General features: G+C 40.0%; 1 protein-coding gene across 3 annotated transcripts in view; it reads right to left on the bottom strand.

Moving 5' to 3' along the window:
* Positions 1 to 339: 339 nt before the first annotated feature.
* The window catches only part of HSPBAP1 (HSPB1 associated protein 1), a 43,379-nt gene continuing 23,964 nt past the window's right edge, over positions 340 to 19,754 (bottom strand). Inside the window, exons 1-7 of one of the 3 annotated variants that reach the window (XM_079764914.1) lie at positions 19,140 to 19,534; positions 17,339 to 17,520; positions 11,340 to 11,476; positions 8,568 to 8,739; positions 5,934 to 6,017; positions 1,688 to 1,798; positions 340 to 1,573 (exon numbers count right to left, since the gene is read on the bottom strand). In XM_079764914.1, coding sequence (XP_079621040.1) covers positions 1,040 to 1,573; positions 1,688 to 1,798; positions 5,934 to 6,017; positions 8,568 to 8,739; positions 11,340 to 11,476; positions 17,339 to 17,520; positions 19,140 to 19,215 — 1,296 coding nt within the window. In that variant the 5' untranslated portion in view covers positions 19,216 to 19,534 and the 3' untranslated portion in view covers positions 340 to 1,039. Of the gene's footprint in view, positions 1,574 to 1,687; positions 1,799 to 5,933; positions 6,018 to 8,567; positions 8,740 to 11,339; positions 11,477 to 17,338; positions 17,521 to 19,139; positions 19,535 to 19,754 lie in introns of those variants that run through there. The other 2 variants (XM_079764915.1, XM_079764913.1) reach the window with 2 other exon arrangements.

Below are 19,754 nucleotides of genomic sequence, written 5' to 3'. Positions count from 1 at the left end.
ACAGAAGGGTTTTTTTCTAGATCCTCCTTTCCTGTCATGTTCACACAACACCTCCCTCCCCGGCTCTCTCCTGGAAGGCAGTTTTTTTGTTTGTTTAATTTACAGATAGTTTCAATCTGAAGACTGAGAAGGATGGGACCAGTAGTGAGCTCATCAAAAAGGTGACTTTATCTTTGGTTATGTATTTGTTTCATAAGTGGTTACGCAGAGATCAATATGGTTTCTAAGTTGTAAATTCTTACTAAGAGAGTAATGACAATAATTATCCCCAGATCTTGCAAATGTAATGAGTGGGATCAATTTCACCAAACCAAGCTTTTAGTCAGTTTCGGGCATCAGTAGCATCCAGGCCTTTTTGTTCCCAGGACTGGTGTTCCTACATTTCCCAGTTCCTTCCATGTTGGACCCCCACCTACTTTTCTCCCGACTGGTATCCTGCCCTGGATGACAGGGATTAACAGCGAGAATTCTGCAGGTGTTAGAAGTGTGATCACTTCAGGTCAAGGCTAGAATCTACCCAGTGGATGCATTAGGCCAGGAGTTGGCAATTTTTGTTTTCTGTAAGGGGATAGTGAAGATTTTCAGCTTTGTGGGCCATAATGTCTCTGTCACTACTCAACTCTGCCGCTACAACCCTAACCACCATAGACAATATGTAAACAAATCGCATGGCTGTGTTCCAATAAAACTTTATTACAAAACAAGCAGTAGGCTGATCCCTGCTTAAGGCTGATGGAGAGATTATTCCCTGTTGAGAACACTTGGGGCTTACATTTGAAATAGGCTGAGGAGAAATAGGGATGGGAGAGGGGAAAAAAAGGCTCAGAAAGAAGGCCTCACAAATAACAAAGAGTCAGTTTGGGCAAAGAGCAATGTGCATGCAAGAAGGTGGCAAGAGGTTGAAATTTAACTAGGTAAGAACAAGTACATTTACAAGCCGATGCAAACAAACTTTTCATTGTTTCATCTTTTATTTAAAAATTATACTATTTAAAAAATATGTTTAAAGTATTATTTAAAAAGTCATTTTCTATTACAATCACAAGCTTCTTCCTTGTATCAAAAGTTGTGCCACTATCTTGGTTACTTGTGGATTCACCAAGCAGTCCAGTAAGTCATCTGTAGAAATGAATGTTTGGGAAGGGGCCATAGTACTATTTGAAACAATCTGTTCAACAATTTCATTCTCACGTCCACTCACCATTCGTTGCTTCTTGGTAAAGTGCAATTTGTCAAAGTGCTCTCCGTCTTTGCCAACAAAGCCTTTACCATCATTTTTAAACATGCCTCCTGTTTCTGCGGGAGGTGCTTCAGAACTCGGTAGTACGGGAACCAGATCAGGGCCAAAGGGACTTGCTGCCTGCTCTCCTACTGTTCCCAAGGTTAAGTTCTGGCTACCTGTTTGTTCTACCTCCATGAGGGTGTGCACGTTGAATTCTTCCTTTTTCATGTGCTCCCCGTTTGTTCTGAGTGCTTGGACTTCTGCTGTCTTAGATGTTCTGTAATGATCAAAAAGGGCAGAAACAGCTCTATTTAAGTAGCGACAATTGACTTCATGGGATGTTTCCTCAACCTAAGGAAAAAGAGAAGTCTTTTAGAGTGGTTACATAAATTGGAAAATAAATCTAGCCAGGGTTGATTTATTACAGAATACCAACTGCCACGATGGAAACGAGGAGCGGCCTACCTCCGTTGGGTTTAACCAAGCCCTGGTGCTGTGTGGGTCCTCTGCAGTTTTCAGGGCGCACACAAGCATGCGGGTGATGGCCTCTTCTACCCGAGCCTGGTGGTCCTCTTCCTAAGTTGAGATAAAAACATCATTTTTTCATTTGTCTCTCTATCTCATGGCTTACAACAGAGAGTCCAGTCCCTTAATTGTGTGTTCTGTTCTCGTCAACATAAGCTTTGTTACAGAAGGAATGGCAGACCACAGTTTTTTATGAGTTCACTATCATCTGACATCTAGAGGAGCTGTAGAATATTTCACTAACCGAATTTAAGTATATATCCTGTCTATAAGGCATAGGCCTTGAGTATGAACTGCCTTGTGATGTTTTTTTCCAATCTTTTCCATTCTCTGACATGTCTCAAGCAAAAAAAAAAAAAAAAAAAAAAAGAGTGTTACATATGGAGGAATAATCCCTATAGAGCAGGCGTCTTCAAATTACGACCCGCGGGCCACATGCGGGTGTTTTTGCCGCCGCTGCCTGTCCTGCTTCAAAATAAGATATGTGCAGTGTGCATAGGAATTTGTTCATAGTTTTTTTAAACTATAGTCCGGCCCTCCAACGGTCTGAGGGACAGTGAACTGGCCCCCTGTTTAAAAAGTTTGAGGACCCCTGCTATAGAGGTTGATATGCTAATTGTTTGAGGAATGGGAGAAAATGTCATATAAACTTGCTTAGCCACAAGAATGTAAATATGTAAAGATACAATAAATATAAACTATAGCACTAATGAGAAATTGTATTAAAATTAACTTCTGTTCCTCAAACACATAAAAGAAAAAACAAACCAGATGCCTGTAACATTTAGTATAATCGATATGAGATTAATATCTAGAATATATAAAGAATCTGCACAGTTGAAAAAGAAAATGACCCAATTTTTTTAAATGGCAAAAGACATGAAGATAAGCATTTCAATAAAAAACAATTATATGACTAATAAACATAAAAATATGCTTAACTTCATTAAAAACAGGGGAAATATAAATTATGAAACTAGTAAAAGAGGGTTTGATAATTGCAAGTGGTAGAAAAATGTGCACAGACAGACAGAAATCTTACACACTGGTGATGGAAGTGCAAATTGATAAAAGCCATTTGGAAAACATGTTGGCATTATCTTGTAAGCTTGAGTATTATATACCCTACAGATCAGCAATTCCACTTTGAGATACACACATATTCTCTAGAGAAACTTGTACTTTTGTACAAGAATATTCTATTTATAAAAGTAAAAAATTGTAAACAACCCAATTGTCCATCAATAGAACAATGAGCCAATAAATTGTGGTATATTAACACAAGAAAATGTACCACAGTGAAATGAATGAACAGCTACATGTGACAACACAGATGAATCTTAGAACCATAATACTAAATTTTAAAAAGCAAATCCCCACAATGAGACACCACTTCACACTAGGATAGATATAATAAAGAAGATTGGTAAAATTGTGGAGGATCCAGAGTCTTCTTACACTGCTGGTGGGACTGTAAAGGGTGCTGTCCCTCAAAAGGTTCAACGTAAGAGTTGCCATATGTGATGGTTATTTTTATAAGTCAACTTGATTGGGCTATGGTGCCAGGTGTTGGTCAAGCACTGGCAGAGATGTTGCTGTGTAGATATTTTCTAGATGTGATTGATATTTATAATCAGTTGAATTTAAATAATGAAGAGTGTCCTCAACAATGTGGGTGGACCTCATCCAATCAGTTGCAGGCCTTAAGAGAAAAAACTGAAGACAGTAACATAATCACAAATGAAAAGGATTCTGTCATGATGGCTACTGAAAATAGTACTCTGTATCCAGTTAGTAGGATATAGTCTAACGATAAAAAGGATGCAAGAAAATATTAAATTTTAGTGACAAGTTTTAGTTTTTGAAAAGAAAGTCACGTATGAGTACTAGAATTTGGAATTGTAAATCTGACATCTGAAAAAACATTGGTGGATAAAACAAAGAAGTAAATACGTTACTGTTATTAAGGACCCAGAAATTCAGCATAAGAGAAGAGATAAAAGTAAAGAAATAAAATAAGAAAAATCCCTATAATGTTAACTTTGAATTAGAAGTATAGGTATATCTCTATCTATCTATCTATCTATCTATCTATCAATCAACTAATCAATCATCTATCTACCTATATCACATTCTAGCTTCGCCACTTAAAGAGTCTGGAAACAGTGACACCAGTAGCAATGAGCAGCCGTAGAGCACAAATCTGGATTTCTAAATACCATTCCCACTAAAAGGAACCTTGGCCATTTGGAGAAATTATTGACTTCCAAGTTTGGGGCACGGCAAGTACAAAGCAATCCTTGGGTGTCTATTATGTACCAGAGAGCCAGGAGAATCTCAAAGATTAATGGTGACATACCAAAAGGGCACAAGCCAGCCTGAAGGAGTTTCACTAAAAGCATCAATAAGACTCAATTTCAAAATTATCTTGGGAAGCTGGAATGCTCAACCGAATCGACATGATGAAAACCAAGAGAGATGACTAAAGAATAGGACTTAGGTTTAAAGAACCAGCTTTACAAGTTCAGGATGAAGGGCAATCTGATGTGGCAACTGATCATGTAAGAAAAAGCATGGGTATTGTAGAGCTGGATATGAACCGCAAGTGAGATAAGATTACTAAAAAAGTTAATGTAGTATGATCAGCAGTACTGAAGAAATTGAGGATCTGAGTCAGGTGAGGTAGAAATCTTATGCTGTACCAAATGAGGCCCACTGGTTTTCAGTTTTAGGTGCTGAACATTAAGAGGGCTAGGCCTGGCATAACAGCTCTTTCTCCTCCTCATGGAAATTTCTATTTTAAAATACTTCCCATCTAATACACTGTATTAGATTCTTATACATGTTTTGCCCAATTTATTAGGTAAACCTCACAGCCACCCTATTGAAGTGAGTGCAATTATATTCCCTGTTCTACCAGTGAGGAAACTTAGGCTTCATGGCATTAAGTAACCATCTAGGTTAGACGGCTAACAGAGGTGTAGACCTATGTCTTAAGTCTACCTAACTCCAAGTCTACAGCCCAAATGGTGGAGCGTCTGAAAAGAAAGTCACGTAAAAACATCGTGCAATAAAGCAGAGCCCTTGAAAAAATTAAGGGGACGCATCGCATGTATCCTCAAATATTTAGAAAAGAAAAAAGTGTGTATAGTTTCAGAAATAATGGGAATGGCTATAAGCAGGCAGATGACAAGCCCACTGTTCAACCACAGGATGAGCGGCCTCGGGAGAAGCGGCATCTGCTGGGGCCACTGCAGATGTGACTGGACAGGGAGTGGACGCGGACTCCGTGGACTCTGCCCTGGCATGTGCTCCAACTCCAATTCACCACGCCACAAGCAGAACTTCGGTGAGTCTACTGACCTCCTGCCCCACCTCGCACCGAACTCCCGAGGGCGACAGCTCTGCTCTAAGCTCACACAACACAGCTTCCTACTACTGCGTGTTCCACCAGAGCCCTTTCCGGTACCCAAGGGTAAGAAGAGCCCGACTGAGGGGGGAATGCAGCTGCCAAAGAGAGGAGGTGCAACCAAGGCCGGAGAGCACAGAGAGATGGAGTGAAGGCCGAGGTTAAAGAGGGCACAGGTGCAGTCAAATCCTCTGGTGAGAGAGCGTATAGATGCAATCAAGGCCTTGGGTAGAAGAGATAGACTTGAGCCAAATGGGCAGCCATTTTAATTGCCGAGTAGAACAGGCAACCAGGACTAAGCAGAGCGTATTGGAAGGAAAAGGCTTCAGGCAGAAATGAAATGATAAAAACCTAGCACCGAAAGACTCTGCTTTGAGAAAATGCATAAGCCAGGACTGGGGATTGTCCAACTAGTTATGAGAGCCCTAAATCAAGCAGCAGTATTTCTGGTCCAGATGGTGTGAGATGGGACTGGCAACATGAGACATGCGTGGCAGATCCAGCCAGGCCCGCACAATCTAACAACACTGGTCAAGGAAAAAGACCCTGCAAGCCAACCTCAAGGCCCAGTGTGTGCCCTTAAAAGAAAGAATGGTACATCACTAACAATCCTATTTCCACCTTCAACATCCATCCACAGAGCACAGAACACATAATTTATGATACAGCAACACAAAGCAATACTGGAATGTTGGTTAAAATTAATCACCACGTTTTAGAAACAGGCTTTGTGTATCTTAAAAGCAGGGAATACAATTATTAAGAAAAATAAAGTACCAATTCAATCCACGAGTTTATACTGACAGTGACAGGATCAATGGATTCTACGTAATGCCACCAGTGTCTGGGAACAAACAGAACCTGAAAACCAAATAAAGAATGGTTAGCACAAGCCCAGGACATTTTATTTTTATATCAGAATCAAAATAAAAGCCCAACTGAAGATACTAAAAAAAGGAAGTAATACAAATGAATTTATAGTGATATTTCTGTGATAAAGGAAAACAAGAAAAAACCCACAATCCTTTTATTTCCTTTTTTATTGACAAATTCATCTTTTCTACAAAGGACACTGCTAGCTCCTCCAGTTTCTACTCTCCTTAATCCAAGACCTCATCTGTTTACATCTAAGACTTAGTAAAGAATTCTGAGATCTAATATTTCCTCCTTTCCATTGCAAAGTAATGGTATGAATTCTGAGAATGGGCCTCGGTAAAAATATAGGACATAGTTTCTGCCTCTTCAGTCTAAAACCTAGCCAGTGGAAAAGCAGTACATAGAAAGGTGGTATACTAGTAAGTGGTGAATTAGATGAGTGGACACTGGTGCAAGGGAACTTCAAAGGTGGGAGACGCAGGCACGAACTAAGGTCAGGGGCATCCCGGATGGAGGAAGTGTGATTTGAACCAGGGCTGGTAGAGAGTTTAGACAGAGAAAAGGATGAGGACGTATCAGGAGGGAGGAGTGGCGCAGACAAGGGAGGTGGGGCTGTTGAGGCACAGCAAGTAGGGCAGTCTTACCACTGCAGAAGGAGTAATGAGAGGTGAGGTGGGAGAGCTAGTTAGGCGAGGGTCTGTGGAGGTCTCTGAAATGAGAACACACAGTCTGGATTTTATCCTATGGGCACTGGCAGTGCCTAAGAAACTTTGAGTAGGGGGATGGTTAAAATAGAGACATTATAGCAGAGTCTGGGAAGGAGGAGAGATTCTTGCAATAGTCCAATTATTAAATGTTAAGATTTAAATAGGAAGTATAATAGAAAAAAGCAACGGGCAGAGTCAAGGAGGACTACACTTGTCCAGACTCAGTACGAGATTTCCTCCGGAAGGAGGGCCTCAAGCTTGTGGGCTTCAGATTTAGGAAAGTGGTGGCACTCGCTGTGGACAAGCAGAGCTGGGATGTGGGAAGAGAGCCCCTTTCAGTGGAACAGGACTAAACACAACCCCTGGATTCCGTCATTAGGAGGTCATGCATGTCCCATCACAGAGTACTTTCAGTAAGGTAAGAAGAGAGAGAGCCAGTTTGTAGTGGATTAAGAAATAAGCACGATGTAAGGAAAATGGATATGATAGACAAAAACACTCATTCAAATTTGGCTATTAAAATCAAAGAAGAAAATGAATTATAACCACTCACACCCACTAGAATCTTTATAACTATAATAAAAACAGTAAAGGGAAATAACAAGTGTTGGTGAGGATGTAGAGAAATTGGAAGCGTCAGATGTTGCTGGTGGGAAGATAAAATGAAGCAGATGGTGTGGGGAAAAGTTTGTCAGTTCCCCCAAAAGTTAAACACAGAGTTATTAATATGACCCAGCAATTCCACTCCTATATATGTACCCAAGAGAACTGAAAAGTAGGTATGTACAAAAACTTGTCCACAAATGTTCATGGCAGCATTACTTATCATAGCTCAAAAGTGGAACCAACCCAAATGTCCATCAACTGATTAATGGATAAACAAAATAGATCTCCATACAGTGGAATATATTCAGCCATAAGAAGGAATGAAGTACTAATAACATTCTACAGCATGGATGAACCCTGAAAACATTATGCTAAGTGAAAGAAGCCAGTTCTCAGAGCTCATATGCTGCATGAGTGCACTTATGTGACATGTCCAGAACAGGTAATCTACACAGAAAGAAAATAGGTAAGTGGTTGCCAGGGGCTGGGGGGGAAGGTGAAGGGGAGTAACCACCAATGGGTGGAAGCAACTTAGTCACATTGTTCGTGTTGGAGTACTCAGGTAGGAAGGAGGCAGGAAGGGAGCCAGGGAAAGGGACAACGGAGGGAAACAGGCCGGAGGGAGGGATAAGGGAGGGAGTAAACTCTCTGTAAGAGACTAAGCAGACCTTCCAAGTTGTTAATAAGACATCAGACAGCCAATGCCAGTGTTGTAAAGGTGACTTTCCCCACTGGGTAGCAGCACTAGGTACCATACTTTGGAAATGTTTCAGAAACAGTTACAAAAGCAACATCCACTCTTGCTTAAAAGCACATCATTCTGCCTCTGTAATGCCCCTGCCCCTAGATGCACTGCAACGGTATGTGTCTGGGTTCGAGCACGGTTGAACAGATATGAACTGTGAATAAAGGTTCCAGAAGTGCTCAAATACCCATGCCTTGACACTTGCTCTTAACATGAAAAAAAAAAGGACTTTGAAAGCTGCTTCCTGCACAGTGCATTCTCTTCTTTACCAGTAGGAGGAGCTGTGATCCCTCCATCTTTCCATGACCTGAGAAGGAAAGAAGTGCCTATGTGAAGCCTACAGCTGGAAAAGCTACCTTCCAATAGCAGAGCGCCAAGGAAGAAACCCTTCTTATGTGTACCAGTACTAGGGGAAGGTGAGGAAAGGGAGAGGCACGTGGCCTAAGGACTTGAGACAAGTCGCAGCTGCCGCATTACCTGTCCTGGGCTCAGTGTAACCACATGTCTTCGAGCTTTCTGGAACTGAGGGAAACGTTTTACATCAGGATTGACAACATTGACTTTACTAAACACACTAGATTCTTCATAAGGGATTCTAGTTGGATAAAGGAGAGGAGTGTCTTCAGGGGGAAATAGATGCCATCTTTTCCTAATTTAAACAAAGAAGACATAAATTAGAACTCTGAACTTGAGACAAAACATGTAAGAAGGCCGCAGTAAATATTGGTTTTTACTCATTTTCATTCAATCCATAAAGCAATAGAGGAGCAATGTCAGTAAGTGCTGGCATCTCTGCTGAACCTGGTGGAGGGAGGGCAGGAAGAAAAGAATAATCTCATGATGCCCTGAGGCAGCCCTTTCCTGGGACAGGATCTAGTTTGAAAGGTCATTCTTTCTTATCCCAAATCCAAGTCCTCATAAATTGCTCCTATTCCTCATTCTACAGCTACTCAGAAAAATCCCCACCCTTTCAGATATCTGTATTCTTATCTTGTCCAGAGTAACCATATCTGTATTCTTATCTTATCCAGAGTAACCACCTGTAGTTTTATCCTCCAAGTAGTTTCCAGACTTCTTCCTGTTTGGGTTGTAAATTTTTTAAGTTAAACTTTTGTTATGTTAATCCATTAAGGAAGACAAATGCATAAATGATGCCACATAACTAATATAGTATAGTATAATAAAGGAGTTTTCAAAAAGAGAAAACTGTAAGAAGTTTCAGTCACTTTAAAAATTTTTGAAAAATGGAGATGATAAATTTTAACTTACACACCAGACACACCCATACTTCCAGCCAATAGAGGGAAGACATGCGAGGTAAAGGAGGAGCAAGTGTCAAAAACAAAGAGACACAGAAATACACTGGTGGGGAAGCAAAGAGAAAGTCAGGTAGAAAAACACACGAGTTCTGAGAAAAGCCTGAAGCCCTCTCATGACCCAATGCAGTTCCACTGGGGCCGTCATGTCCTTTCAGAACTGGAAGCAGCCCTAGCTGGTTTGGCTCAGTGGATAGACCATCAGCCTGCAGACTGAAGGGTCCCAGGTTCGATTCTGATCAAGGGCACATGCCTGGGTTGCAGGCGGGCAGCCAATCAATGATTCTCTCTCATCATTGATGTTTCTATTTCTCTTTCCCCTTCCCTTCCTCTCTGAATTCAATAAAGAGATATTAAAAAGAACAAAAAAAAGAACTGGGAAACAGTTGTCTGCCATTTTCAAACTAGAGAGTATACACTCAGGTCTCATTTTATCTTAGAGATGATAAAGCTGCTCCATTCCATTGTACCTATGACTAGTTTAGAAAAATGTAGGGTATTTAGTATGATTAGAATGTTGGAAGGACTCTTAAGAGATCATCAGTCTAATTTCACTTGCAAAGTAGTGGAAGAGGGACCCAGTACGTGCTCGGGTCTTCCACTGGGCTAGTGTCAATGGGAGAGCCAGAACTAGGTCACAGCTCTCCTGACCTCTCCCGGTACCAGCTCCTAGCTCTGCTCCATAGCTGTGTTTACCGAAGGAAGAGCGATAATGATAACCATGCCATAGAATTTGCTTGGCTTGGCTTAAACTGTAACATATATGCATCCTTCTTTTGCTAATCAGAAAACATCAATCAGCATGTCAAACCCTGCTCAAAAAGCTCTCGTGGTTCGGCATGCTGAAAGAACAGAGAATAAGCAGTATTTGCCTGGGAGGCAAGACCCTTATGACTCTTTTTGCTTTTCCCTCTGTGCTGCCCTATAAAAGCCCTGAAAGGCCAGGAGAAGAGAACGGGGAATCATTAATTAGGGGAATAAGGCTGCACATACAACAGCCGGAATACATCTCCCCAACGGCAGGAACACTTACATTCCTACATAACTCCTAGAACCAAGGGCTATCAAAAATATTACCTGACTTAGCTCTTACGTCTCTTAGGGTCCACAGATAGATGAAGATATAAAACTGACCCAAGTTTCAAAAAAATACTTCATTGTGTCTACAGGTAGGCACAAACTAAGAGGCAGTTCTGGCCCAGCAGTTCTCAAACCAGGCTCCCTGGCATTGCCTCAGGGGCCTGGGGGTGGCAGCGGTCTCTTCCTTTCAGCAAACTGCTCAGCTCTTACTTGTTTAGGCTTGAAGGAAAGGTGTTCCTGCTTTTAAATAAAAGCTTAAACATCATGCAGACTCTTACGTAAAAGAGCTAAGCAGAGCACTATCTCACTGAATTGAGATTCTAGGATCAGCTTTCTGTTGTTAATCCTCACCAGAGGATAGTTTTTCATTGATTTTTAGGGAGAGTGGAAGAAAGAGGGAAAGACAGAGGGAGAGAAACATCAATGTGAGAGAAACACATTGATTGGTTGCCTCCTGCATGAGCCCCCGGCCAAGGAGGAGCTTGTAACCAAGGTACGTGCCCTTGACCGGAATGAACCCAGGACCCTTTGGTCCACAGACAGGCGGACGCTCTTTCAGCTGAGCCAAACCGGCTAGGGCTAGGATCAGCTTTCTGAAGGCTATCCTGAACATGGCTGAGAGACACACATGGAAACCACCATTTCAACTGCTCCCCTCACTTCACAAAGGAGGAAACAAACAGATGTCAAGAGATCTGCCCTGGTCATGAGGCAGGCTGACAGGACGGGGCTGGGACTAAAACCTTGAGGTCCTACCGCCCACTCTGTACTGGTTCCTCTTCCTGTGCAACACACAGAGGTACACTAGGCACACAGTCATACACACACTCTCATGCATGGGCATGTGTGTTACCTTCCTTGTACCTGGAATACCAAGTTGCAACCATATGAATCCAGATGACAGGGTGTGTGAGCCCCCAGAGAGCCAATCCACAATGTACTTTCCCGTCCATTTCTTCCACGAAACCCGAAGTCAGACCATATCACATCCTGTTTTGAAAATAAAGTTATAGTCCATGAAGAACCAACCAATTCCTCTTATGGTAGTGCTGCACATTAGTTTGACATAAAACCAAATCCATGGAATTAAAAAATATATATAAGCTAGAAGAGAGCAAATTAGTGAACCTGCTTGCAGGTTTGGTTTTATTCATTTTTTCAATCATGAATATTTCCTACTGAGTATAAGAAAACAAAAGAAAAAACACTTCCATGGGCAGAACATGGTCCTAAATGCTGACACTTCTTTTTATCAGTATCTTCAATCTATGTTTTCTATTTTTAGAGGCAAACCATTAACAGCTGTATTCAGAGAAAGAATATTTTGGGGAGACATTTAATGGATGGTTTTGAGGAAGATTAGAATGAGCATTTCCATTTTTGTTCTGAGTGATGAAAATAGCGGAACATGAGAATACAACAAACGTCTGTTACAGAAGGGGGAATTTTTGCAAGGTCAGCACCACTGTAAATGCCTATGGCTCACGTGCAGCCGCTCCAGGGAGTGGCAAAAGTCATGTGTCTTCTGGTTATAGCCCATAAGCTCCATGCAGTGACTCAGCTCTGCATTCCCAGAGCCTAAAATTACACCTGCCTCAGGGTAAGAGCTCATAACACTGGCTGCTTGGGAAGAAGAGAAGAATCTGTGGCCTGATTATGAGTAAATGGTTCAGGCCAGGAACATTTATAAGCATCTATCTCATAGTTGGTATGACACTGGGTGTTTGGGATACAAACATTAATGCAACACAGGCCCAGCCTTCAAATCTAATAAAGAAAGTTGCCCCTTCAGTGGAACCTTTCACTATAATGTGGCAGATGCTCTGACAGAAGTGAGCAGATAACAGAAGAAGGATGCCTGGTCCCCAGCAGGGAGCTTGGGGAAGGCTTCCAGTGAACCTGGGTCCCTGTTGAACAAGTCACCACACCTCAGTCTGGAATTTAGCTAAAGGCAGCTTAAAGACATGCAGTATAAAAACAAAAAGCAGGGGTTTGCCTTAGCTAAGAAGCTGCTGGTTTAAGTGATTCTTAATCTTCTAGATACACTCCCTTGGGAATCTAATGAATGCCAACACCCCTATCCACAGAGAAATGCAAGCACACACAAAATTTCTTATGTTTTGAGGGAGTCGAAGCACTGACTGCAGGTGAGAAATTCTGTTCCACAGCATTGCTTCAGAAAGAATCACAGAAAAAAGATTTTCTAAAGGATGGGGGCTGAGGGGAGTTAATATACGAGAAACTGACAAGAGGTCTCCCTGACCTCTTATCTACCATAATAATGACTAAAAAAGGAAAATTGTTTGGGAATGATTAGATCAGTGGTTCTCAACCTTCCTAATGCCACGACCCTTTAATACAGTTCCTCATGTTGTGGTGACCCCCAACCATAAAATTATTTTCGTTGCTACTTCATAACTGTAATTTTGCTACTGTTATGAATTGTAATGTAAATATTTGATATGCAGGAGTCTTAGGCGACCCATGTGAGATATAATTGATATACAATAAACAGAATATATATATTAAGTGTACCATTTGGCGAATTTATATATATATATATATATAAATATATATATATTTATATATATGTATTTATATATATATAAATATATATGTATATTTATATATATAAATATATATATATACACATATATATACATATATATATAAATACATATATATACAATATATATATATATATATATATATATATACACACACACACACACTAGTATGAAACCATTACTACAATCAAGATGAGAAACATTTTGATCATGTCCAAAAGTTCCCCAGTGACTCTTTGTAACCCATATCTCCCTACTCCCTCATTCTTAGACAAGTACTAATCTGCTTTCTGTCTATTTATTTGTGAATTCTACAATCTACACTAATAAAAGAGTAAGATACAAATTGACCATACCCTCGCAACGCCCACCAGCCAATCAGGAGTATGCAAATTAACCCAACAAAGATGGGGGGTTAATTTGCATACACAGGCACCAAGCAGTGGGGGTGGGTGGGACGCTTTCATTATCGCCTTGGCAACGACGCAGGTGTTCTGCACCGCCCCAGCCGCTCCAGGCCTCTGGGCAGCGTGGGAAGGCAGAAAGGCGGCTCTGGCTGGAGCGAAGGTGGTGCCAGCAGCCAGGGGAAGGAAGGCCCATTCTTGCATGAATCTTCGTGCATTGGGCCTCTAGTTCCATATAAATGGAATGTATAGTAAGTACTCCTTTTTCATGCTAACATTAATCCAAAGGCAAATAAAACAAAGTTGAATTCACACAAAGTAGACATCAAAACAAGGAAGAACCCAGAAGAGACGGTCATTTCATCATGATGAAAGCTCAATCTATTAACAGGAAATAATCACCCTAAATGTGCATGAATCTAATAGTTTCAAAATACACAAAACAAAAACTGACCAATCTTAATTGAAAAAGAAACAAATATACAATTACAGTTGGGAAATTTCAACACCTTTCTCTATGTAATGGGCAGAACAAGTGCACAGAAAATTAGTAAGGATACAGGAGACTTGAACAATCAACGTAACTGATATTTATAAAATACAACAACAATATACACACTAGTTTCAAGTTCACCTGGAACATTTATCAAAACTGACTATATTCTGGGCCATAAAACCATAAACTTAAAAGGAGTGAAATCATACAAAGTATATTCTCTAATTATAATGGAATTAAATTGGAAATCAGTAACAGAAAGCTAGAAAACCTCCAAATATTTGGAAACTAAACATTATACTTCATAAGTCTAAGAATAAATCACAAGGAAAATTAGAAAATATTTTGAATAACAACTGCCTTCCTCCATTTATTCCTTTTTGGAAATTCACCACCAAACTGGGGGACTGCATACCAACAAAATTGTAAGCACTGTTAGGTTTTCGAGTAAGACTCTTGCTGTAGTGTGGATAGCTGTGATTGGTGAGCCAACTGTCTGTGGCTTCCAGTCACACCAAAATTGTAACAGCATTTTTACCTTTTGTACAACAAATCAGCTTTGTAAATAAAATTTTAACATGTAAAAAAGAAAAGAAAAAGGAAATATTATGAACAGAATGATAATGATTTTGGAAACTTGTATCCTGAAACCCATAAACTTGAAAGCTTCCTAATACTTAAAAGTCTTTCTGATGAGAATGGTAATATTAGCAAATCACTTTTTTTTGATGATGCATACAGAAATGTGTCAATAGTTGGAACATCTACATAACACAATAAACCAGTATCTTCCAAATGGCTGATGAACAGTATTATAAAAGCTCCATTCTATACAAGATAGACCAATGGAGTTTATTGTGAGAGTGCAAAGAGTTCAGTGATTATGGGTTCAGACTCTACTGCAACAAACAAATCTTTTGAGAAACTACTCCTTGTCAAGTTTGGTAGACTATTTTTAAAAACCCACAATATCTAAAAAGGCTGCTAAAAAACTATTTTCAACTGCATATGCATGATGTAAGATATTCTTCATATTCTTCAAATCAAAAAATTACCAAAGACTGAATGAAGAAACAGATAGAAGAATCCAGCTGCCTTCTATTAAGGCAGACATTAAAAAGACTTACAAAAATGTAAAATAATACCACTCTTCTCAGAACATACTAAAAAAAGTTTGAATATGGTTATTTTCATTAAAATGTTACTTATGTTCACATATGAGTTTATTCAAAATGAATTAATACTTTAAAAATTGATGAGTTTTAATGTTTACCTACCTACCATGACAGACAGATGAATGCTTGAAATAATAAGTAATAAGACTAAGTGGCCAAATGAGTTATAGCGGTAAAAGAAAAATGGTAACAACTTTGGTATCTGATGTAAGAAGACTTGGTACTCAGAAAACTGAGCTAAAAAATAATATAATCTCAATAGACTTGGTTTTTCATAGCAGATTTGCCTGTTCTAATCCAGAGACTTAATCAACATAATGTGAACTGACAGAAAACTCATTCAACTAAAATGATCAGATTTTATAAGGGCTCAATTAGAATTCCAGCACATTGCCAAAAGACTGCTTTTATGTCCACACTTAATGGACTGGATACATGTATGCCCAGTGCTGTTATGCCTGGGCTGAGACAGATACAACTGATGGGGTCAGATCAGAGATTTATCCAAAGCAGAGTGAGCCTAGACTGAGCATAAATGGAATTCCTAAAATCTGTAGAGTTCCCACTGAACTGAATATATTTTCTGGAGGCATACAGTGAAGCAGTTAAAGGTTGGAGGGCAGACAGCTTGGGTTACTCTTTTCTTAGTTGTATATTTTCAAAAGCTTTTTCACTTAACCACTTTGTGCCTCATTTTTCTTAAAATAAAGATAATTATTAAATCATAGGGTTACTGTGAGGATTATAAATGTAAAGCACTTAGAAAAGCATCAATTATAAGTACTTGAGAAGTATTACTATTACACAACATTTCGCCTGAAATTTAGAGTAAAAAAGTACTAATCTAATCTACAGATTGGGTGGGGGATATGAGAAATAATAATGAAATACTCTAAAAGTTCACTATGATATATAAAAGGTCTAGGGTTAAATATCCATAAAGCGATCACAACTAAAATTGTAAGAAAAAAATTACCTCAAAATTATCATTTAAAAATGAGTAAAGAGTAGATTTGGTATAGACTTTGGATTCAGACAGCATCTACAAAATGTTTTTAAAACTGATGGATTTATTTCATGGTTATGAGAATAAAAATATATCCTCACCTAACAATTATGAAACAGCTGATATAGTTTTCATTTTTAAAATAAAAACCAAAAGGCATTTAAAATTTTAATAAAGAAATCTACAAAGTATTAACAATTGTATCATAGTAATTATGTAAGCATCAGCATCTACACCTTGATTCAAAGTGGAAAAAAAAACACACACACACACACACACACACACACACACAGGCTGAATTAAAAACTTCTCACGAGTCCAAGGGCTACAGCCTATGTGAGAGGGAAGTCCAGAGAGGGAGTGGTGGTAATGGGCAGGAAGGGAGGAGGGGGGTGAATAGCCTGCAGTTATGGCTAAGACTTCTCTCCACAAAGGCTGGGCAGGGTAAAGGACTCTGGAGCCTTGACCTGATTGTGGGCAAGGCAAAGTCATCCTAACAACTTCCAGGGACTACTCCCATTCATGGCCGAGGCATAAGACACCCAGAAATCAGAGCAGGGAGTTTGCAAAACCACTCCACAAAATAAACTGGCAGTAGAAAACACTTAAAAGGATATTGTAGCCTGCAAACTCTGCTGTCAATTATGTCAACACATGGCAAAGAACTTCCACATTCTTACTTCTGCAAGTACGCCCACACTTCTGCAGGACTCCTACAATCAAATACAACAATAAAGTGGGAGCCCAGCACCTGACCCAGGCCTTAAATCTGCACTACACCCTCCAAACAGGGAGAGATGGAAGCAGCATCTTGGAATGCTTCTTCATGTAATCAGTTCTGTACCTCTGTCTCACCAACAGAATGAAAACTTCTATGTAGGTCAGAGGAAATGAAGTGTTATACATAATCTGTGCTTCTAATTGACTCCAAACTAGCTCAGGAGCTGTTTAAAGGCACAGGAGAAAGTGCATAGGAAATTTGGTGAGTAGAAAAACAGTGAGAAGGCTGCTCGTGTGTGTGCCCAATATTCCGCTTCTCTTGAACAAATATTTTTGGCTAGAGTGGATAAAATACTCAACACCCACAGTGAACCTCTTTTGAGAGAAAATGACAATGAGGGAAATGGGACCAGGGAATTTCTAATTTGTGATCTTTCCTCAAGAACAAATTAATATCATGATTAAAAGGAATGTGTTGACTTACCTGGAAAATATCTGTCTTGTCTTCAAATAGACTGACAACATATTTATAGTCAGCATAAGCCCAGAATTTGGAATAATCATAATCTATAAATGGTCCAGAAATACTAGAGTGGTCACAGTTCCAGGTCAGAAACTCTTCAAGTGTAGCTTCTACGTAACTACATGAAGTTTCAAATTGAGGAACTGCAAAGTAAGAGAACCAAACTTTAAATGTATTTGAAACAGTTTTCCAAAATTGTTTTTTAAAAAATAAAGATAATTTCAACCAAAAATGTTAACTATCTTTTCAATTAATAAAAAATTAATTTTGCACTTGCTATATAATTAAAATCACTTATAACTTTCACAATACTATTGTGGTACATATATACAATGGAATATTACTCAGCCATAAGAAAAGATAAAATACTGTCATTTGCAACAACATGGATGAGTCTTGAGAATATCATGCTAAACAAAATTAGTCAGACAGGAAAGTCAAGAACCATATGAATTTAACTCATATCTATAATAATAAAAGCATAATGTGCAAATCGACCGAATGACCGAACAGCAGAACAACTGTCCAGACGATCTTCCAGATGACCATGCTAAACACGCACTGGCACCAGGCCAGCCAAAGCGGGTGCGATGTGATTGGTCGGGGCCCATAATCGCCCTACGATCGCCTCAAAGAGGGAGGCCCAGGCCACCTACTGTGGGACAATCGATGGGGGGGGGGGGGAGGGGGCGCTCCGTGATCGCTCCAAAGAGGGAGGCCCAGGCTATCCTCTGTGGGAATGATTGATTGGGGGGCGGGGGGGACTCTGTGGAACTGGGGTTCCAGGGGGGTGTGGCGGCGGATGCAGGCAGCGCCAGGCAAAAGCGGGTGTGGCTGGGCAGCCAGGGCCTCCGAGGCAGCCGGGGCCGCCCCGGGACTACGAGAGCCTATCCTTGCATGAATTTCGTGCATTGGGCCTCTAGTACAGGATATAAAACTAGAAGCAACAAATGAACAAATAAAACAAACAAACAAAAACTTCAAAACACAGACAATGGTATGGTGGTTACCAGAGGAAAAGGGAGGTGGAGGGGAGGTATCAAAGGATAAAGAGGATCAAACATATGGTGATAAAAGAGATTGAACTTTGGGTGGTAAACACATAATACAATATGCAGATAAATTATAGAATTGTAATCTGTATAATTTTATTAACCTATATAATTTTATAACCAATGTAACCCCAATAAATTTAATAAAAAATGTTTAAAAACACTACTAAATTAACCACTCATTTTTATTTTTTTTATTTTTATTTATTTATTTTTTTTAAATTTCTTTATTGATTAAGGTGTCACAGCCTCACCTGGACCCGGGATCCAGCCTCACCCGGACCCAGGGGCACGCGGCCTCACCCGGACCCGGGATCCAGCCTCACCTGGACCCAGGGGCGTGCGGCTTTACCCGAACCTGGGGGCGCGTGGCCTCACCCAGTCCCAGGGGCGCGCGGCCTCACCAGACCCGGGGGCGTGCGGCCTCACCCGGGACCGGGACCCAGCCTCACCCGGACACAGGAGCGCGTGGCCTCACCCGGACCCAGGGGCGTAATCACTCATTTTTAAATAAAATAGTAAAATATTCTAAGTTTTTTTTATAAAAAGACACAGTTTTAACCTTAAAACTAAAAACTATCCTTACTATTGGCTGATTTAGTTGTTAAACAACAAAGTGAAAAGCTCTTCTGAAAGAAAGCTTTTATTGAGTAAGATATAAAAAGAAATCATTAAGCTATTAAAAAATATTAGAATATTTATTTTCAGACCTGGCTGGCATGGCTCAGTGTTGAGCGACAGCCTATGAACAAGGAGGTCACGGTTTGATTCCTGGTCAGGGCACATGCCCAGGTTGGAGGCTCAATCCCCAGTGGGGGGCATGCAGGAAGCAGCTGATCAATGATTCCCTCTCATCATTGATATTTCTCTCTCGCTCTCTGAAATACAAAAATATACATATTTTAAAAAATATTTATTTTCAGGATACAAGAAGAAATTTCTAAATAAATAAGATTAAAAATATTAATGAATTATATGATTTGACTATATAAAAAAGGTAAAAAAAAAATGAAGCAAAATCAGAAGGCAAATAATAACGTGGGAAACACATTAGTGTATCCAGGTAGAAACTGCATTTCTTTCACATGATCCATTCTCCTTTCTGCCAATCCTCTCTCTTTTTTTTAATGCTTAAGCCCTTAGGACATCAGACTCCAGTCAGCATCAACTGTCTTAAGAATGAAGCCTCAAGTCTGTTGACCACAGAAACAGAGCTGTGGTAAAACCAACCACACATCTTGACCTCAGTTGTATTTCAGTCCCCAGCCCATAAAAGCAGGAGGACTCCACTGGCCACACCCTCACTGAGCTAGGCAGAACAACAC

The sequence above is a fragment of the Cnephaeus nilssonii genome (genome assembly GCF_951640355.1).
Source record: "Cnephaeus nilssonii genome assembly, chromosome: 3".
Classification (NCBI taxonomy): Eukaryota; Metazoa; Chordata; class Mammalia; order Chiroptera; family Vespertilionidae; genus Cnephaeus; species Cnephaeus nilssonii.
The sequence above is the reverse complement of the archived record's forward strand: the minus strand, read 5'-3'. Positions and strand labels throughout refer to the sequence as shown.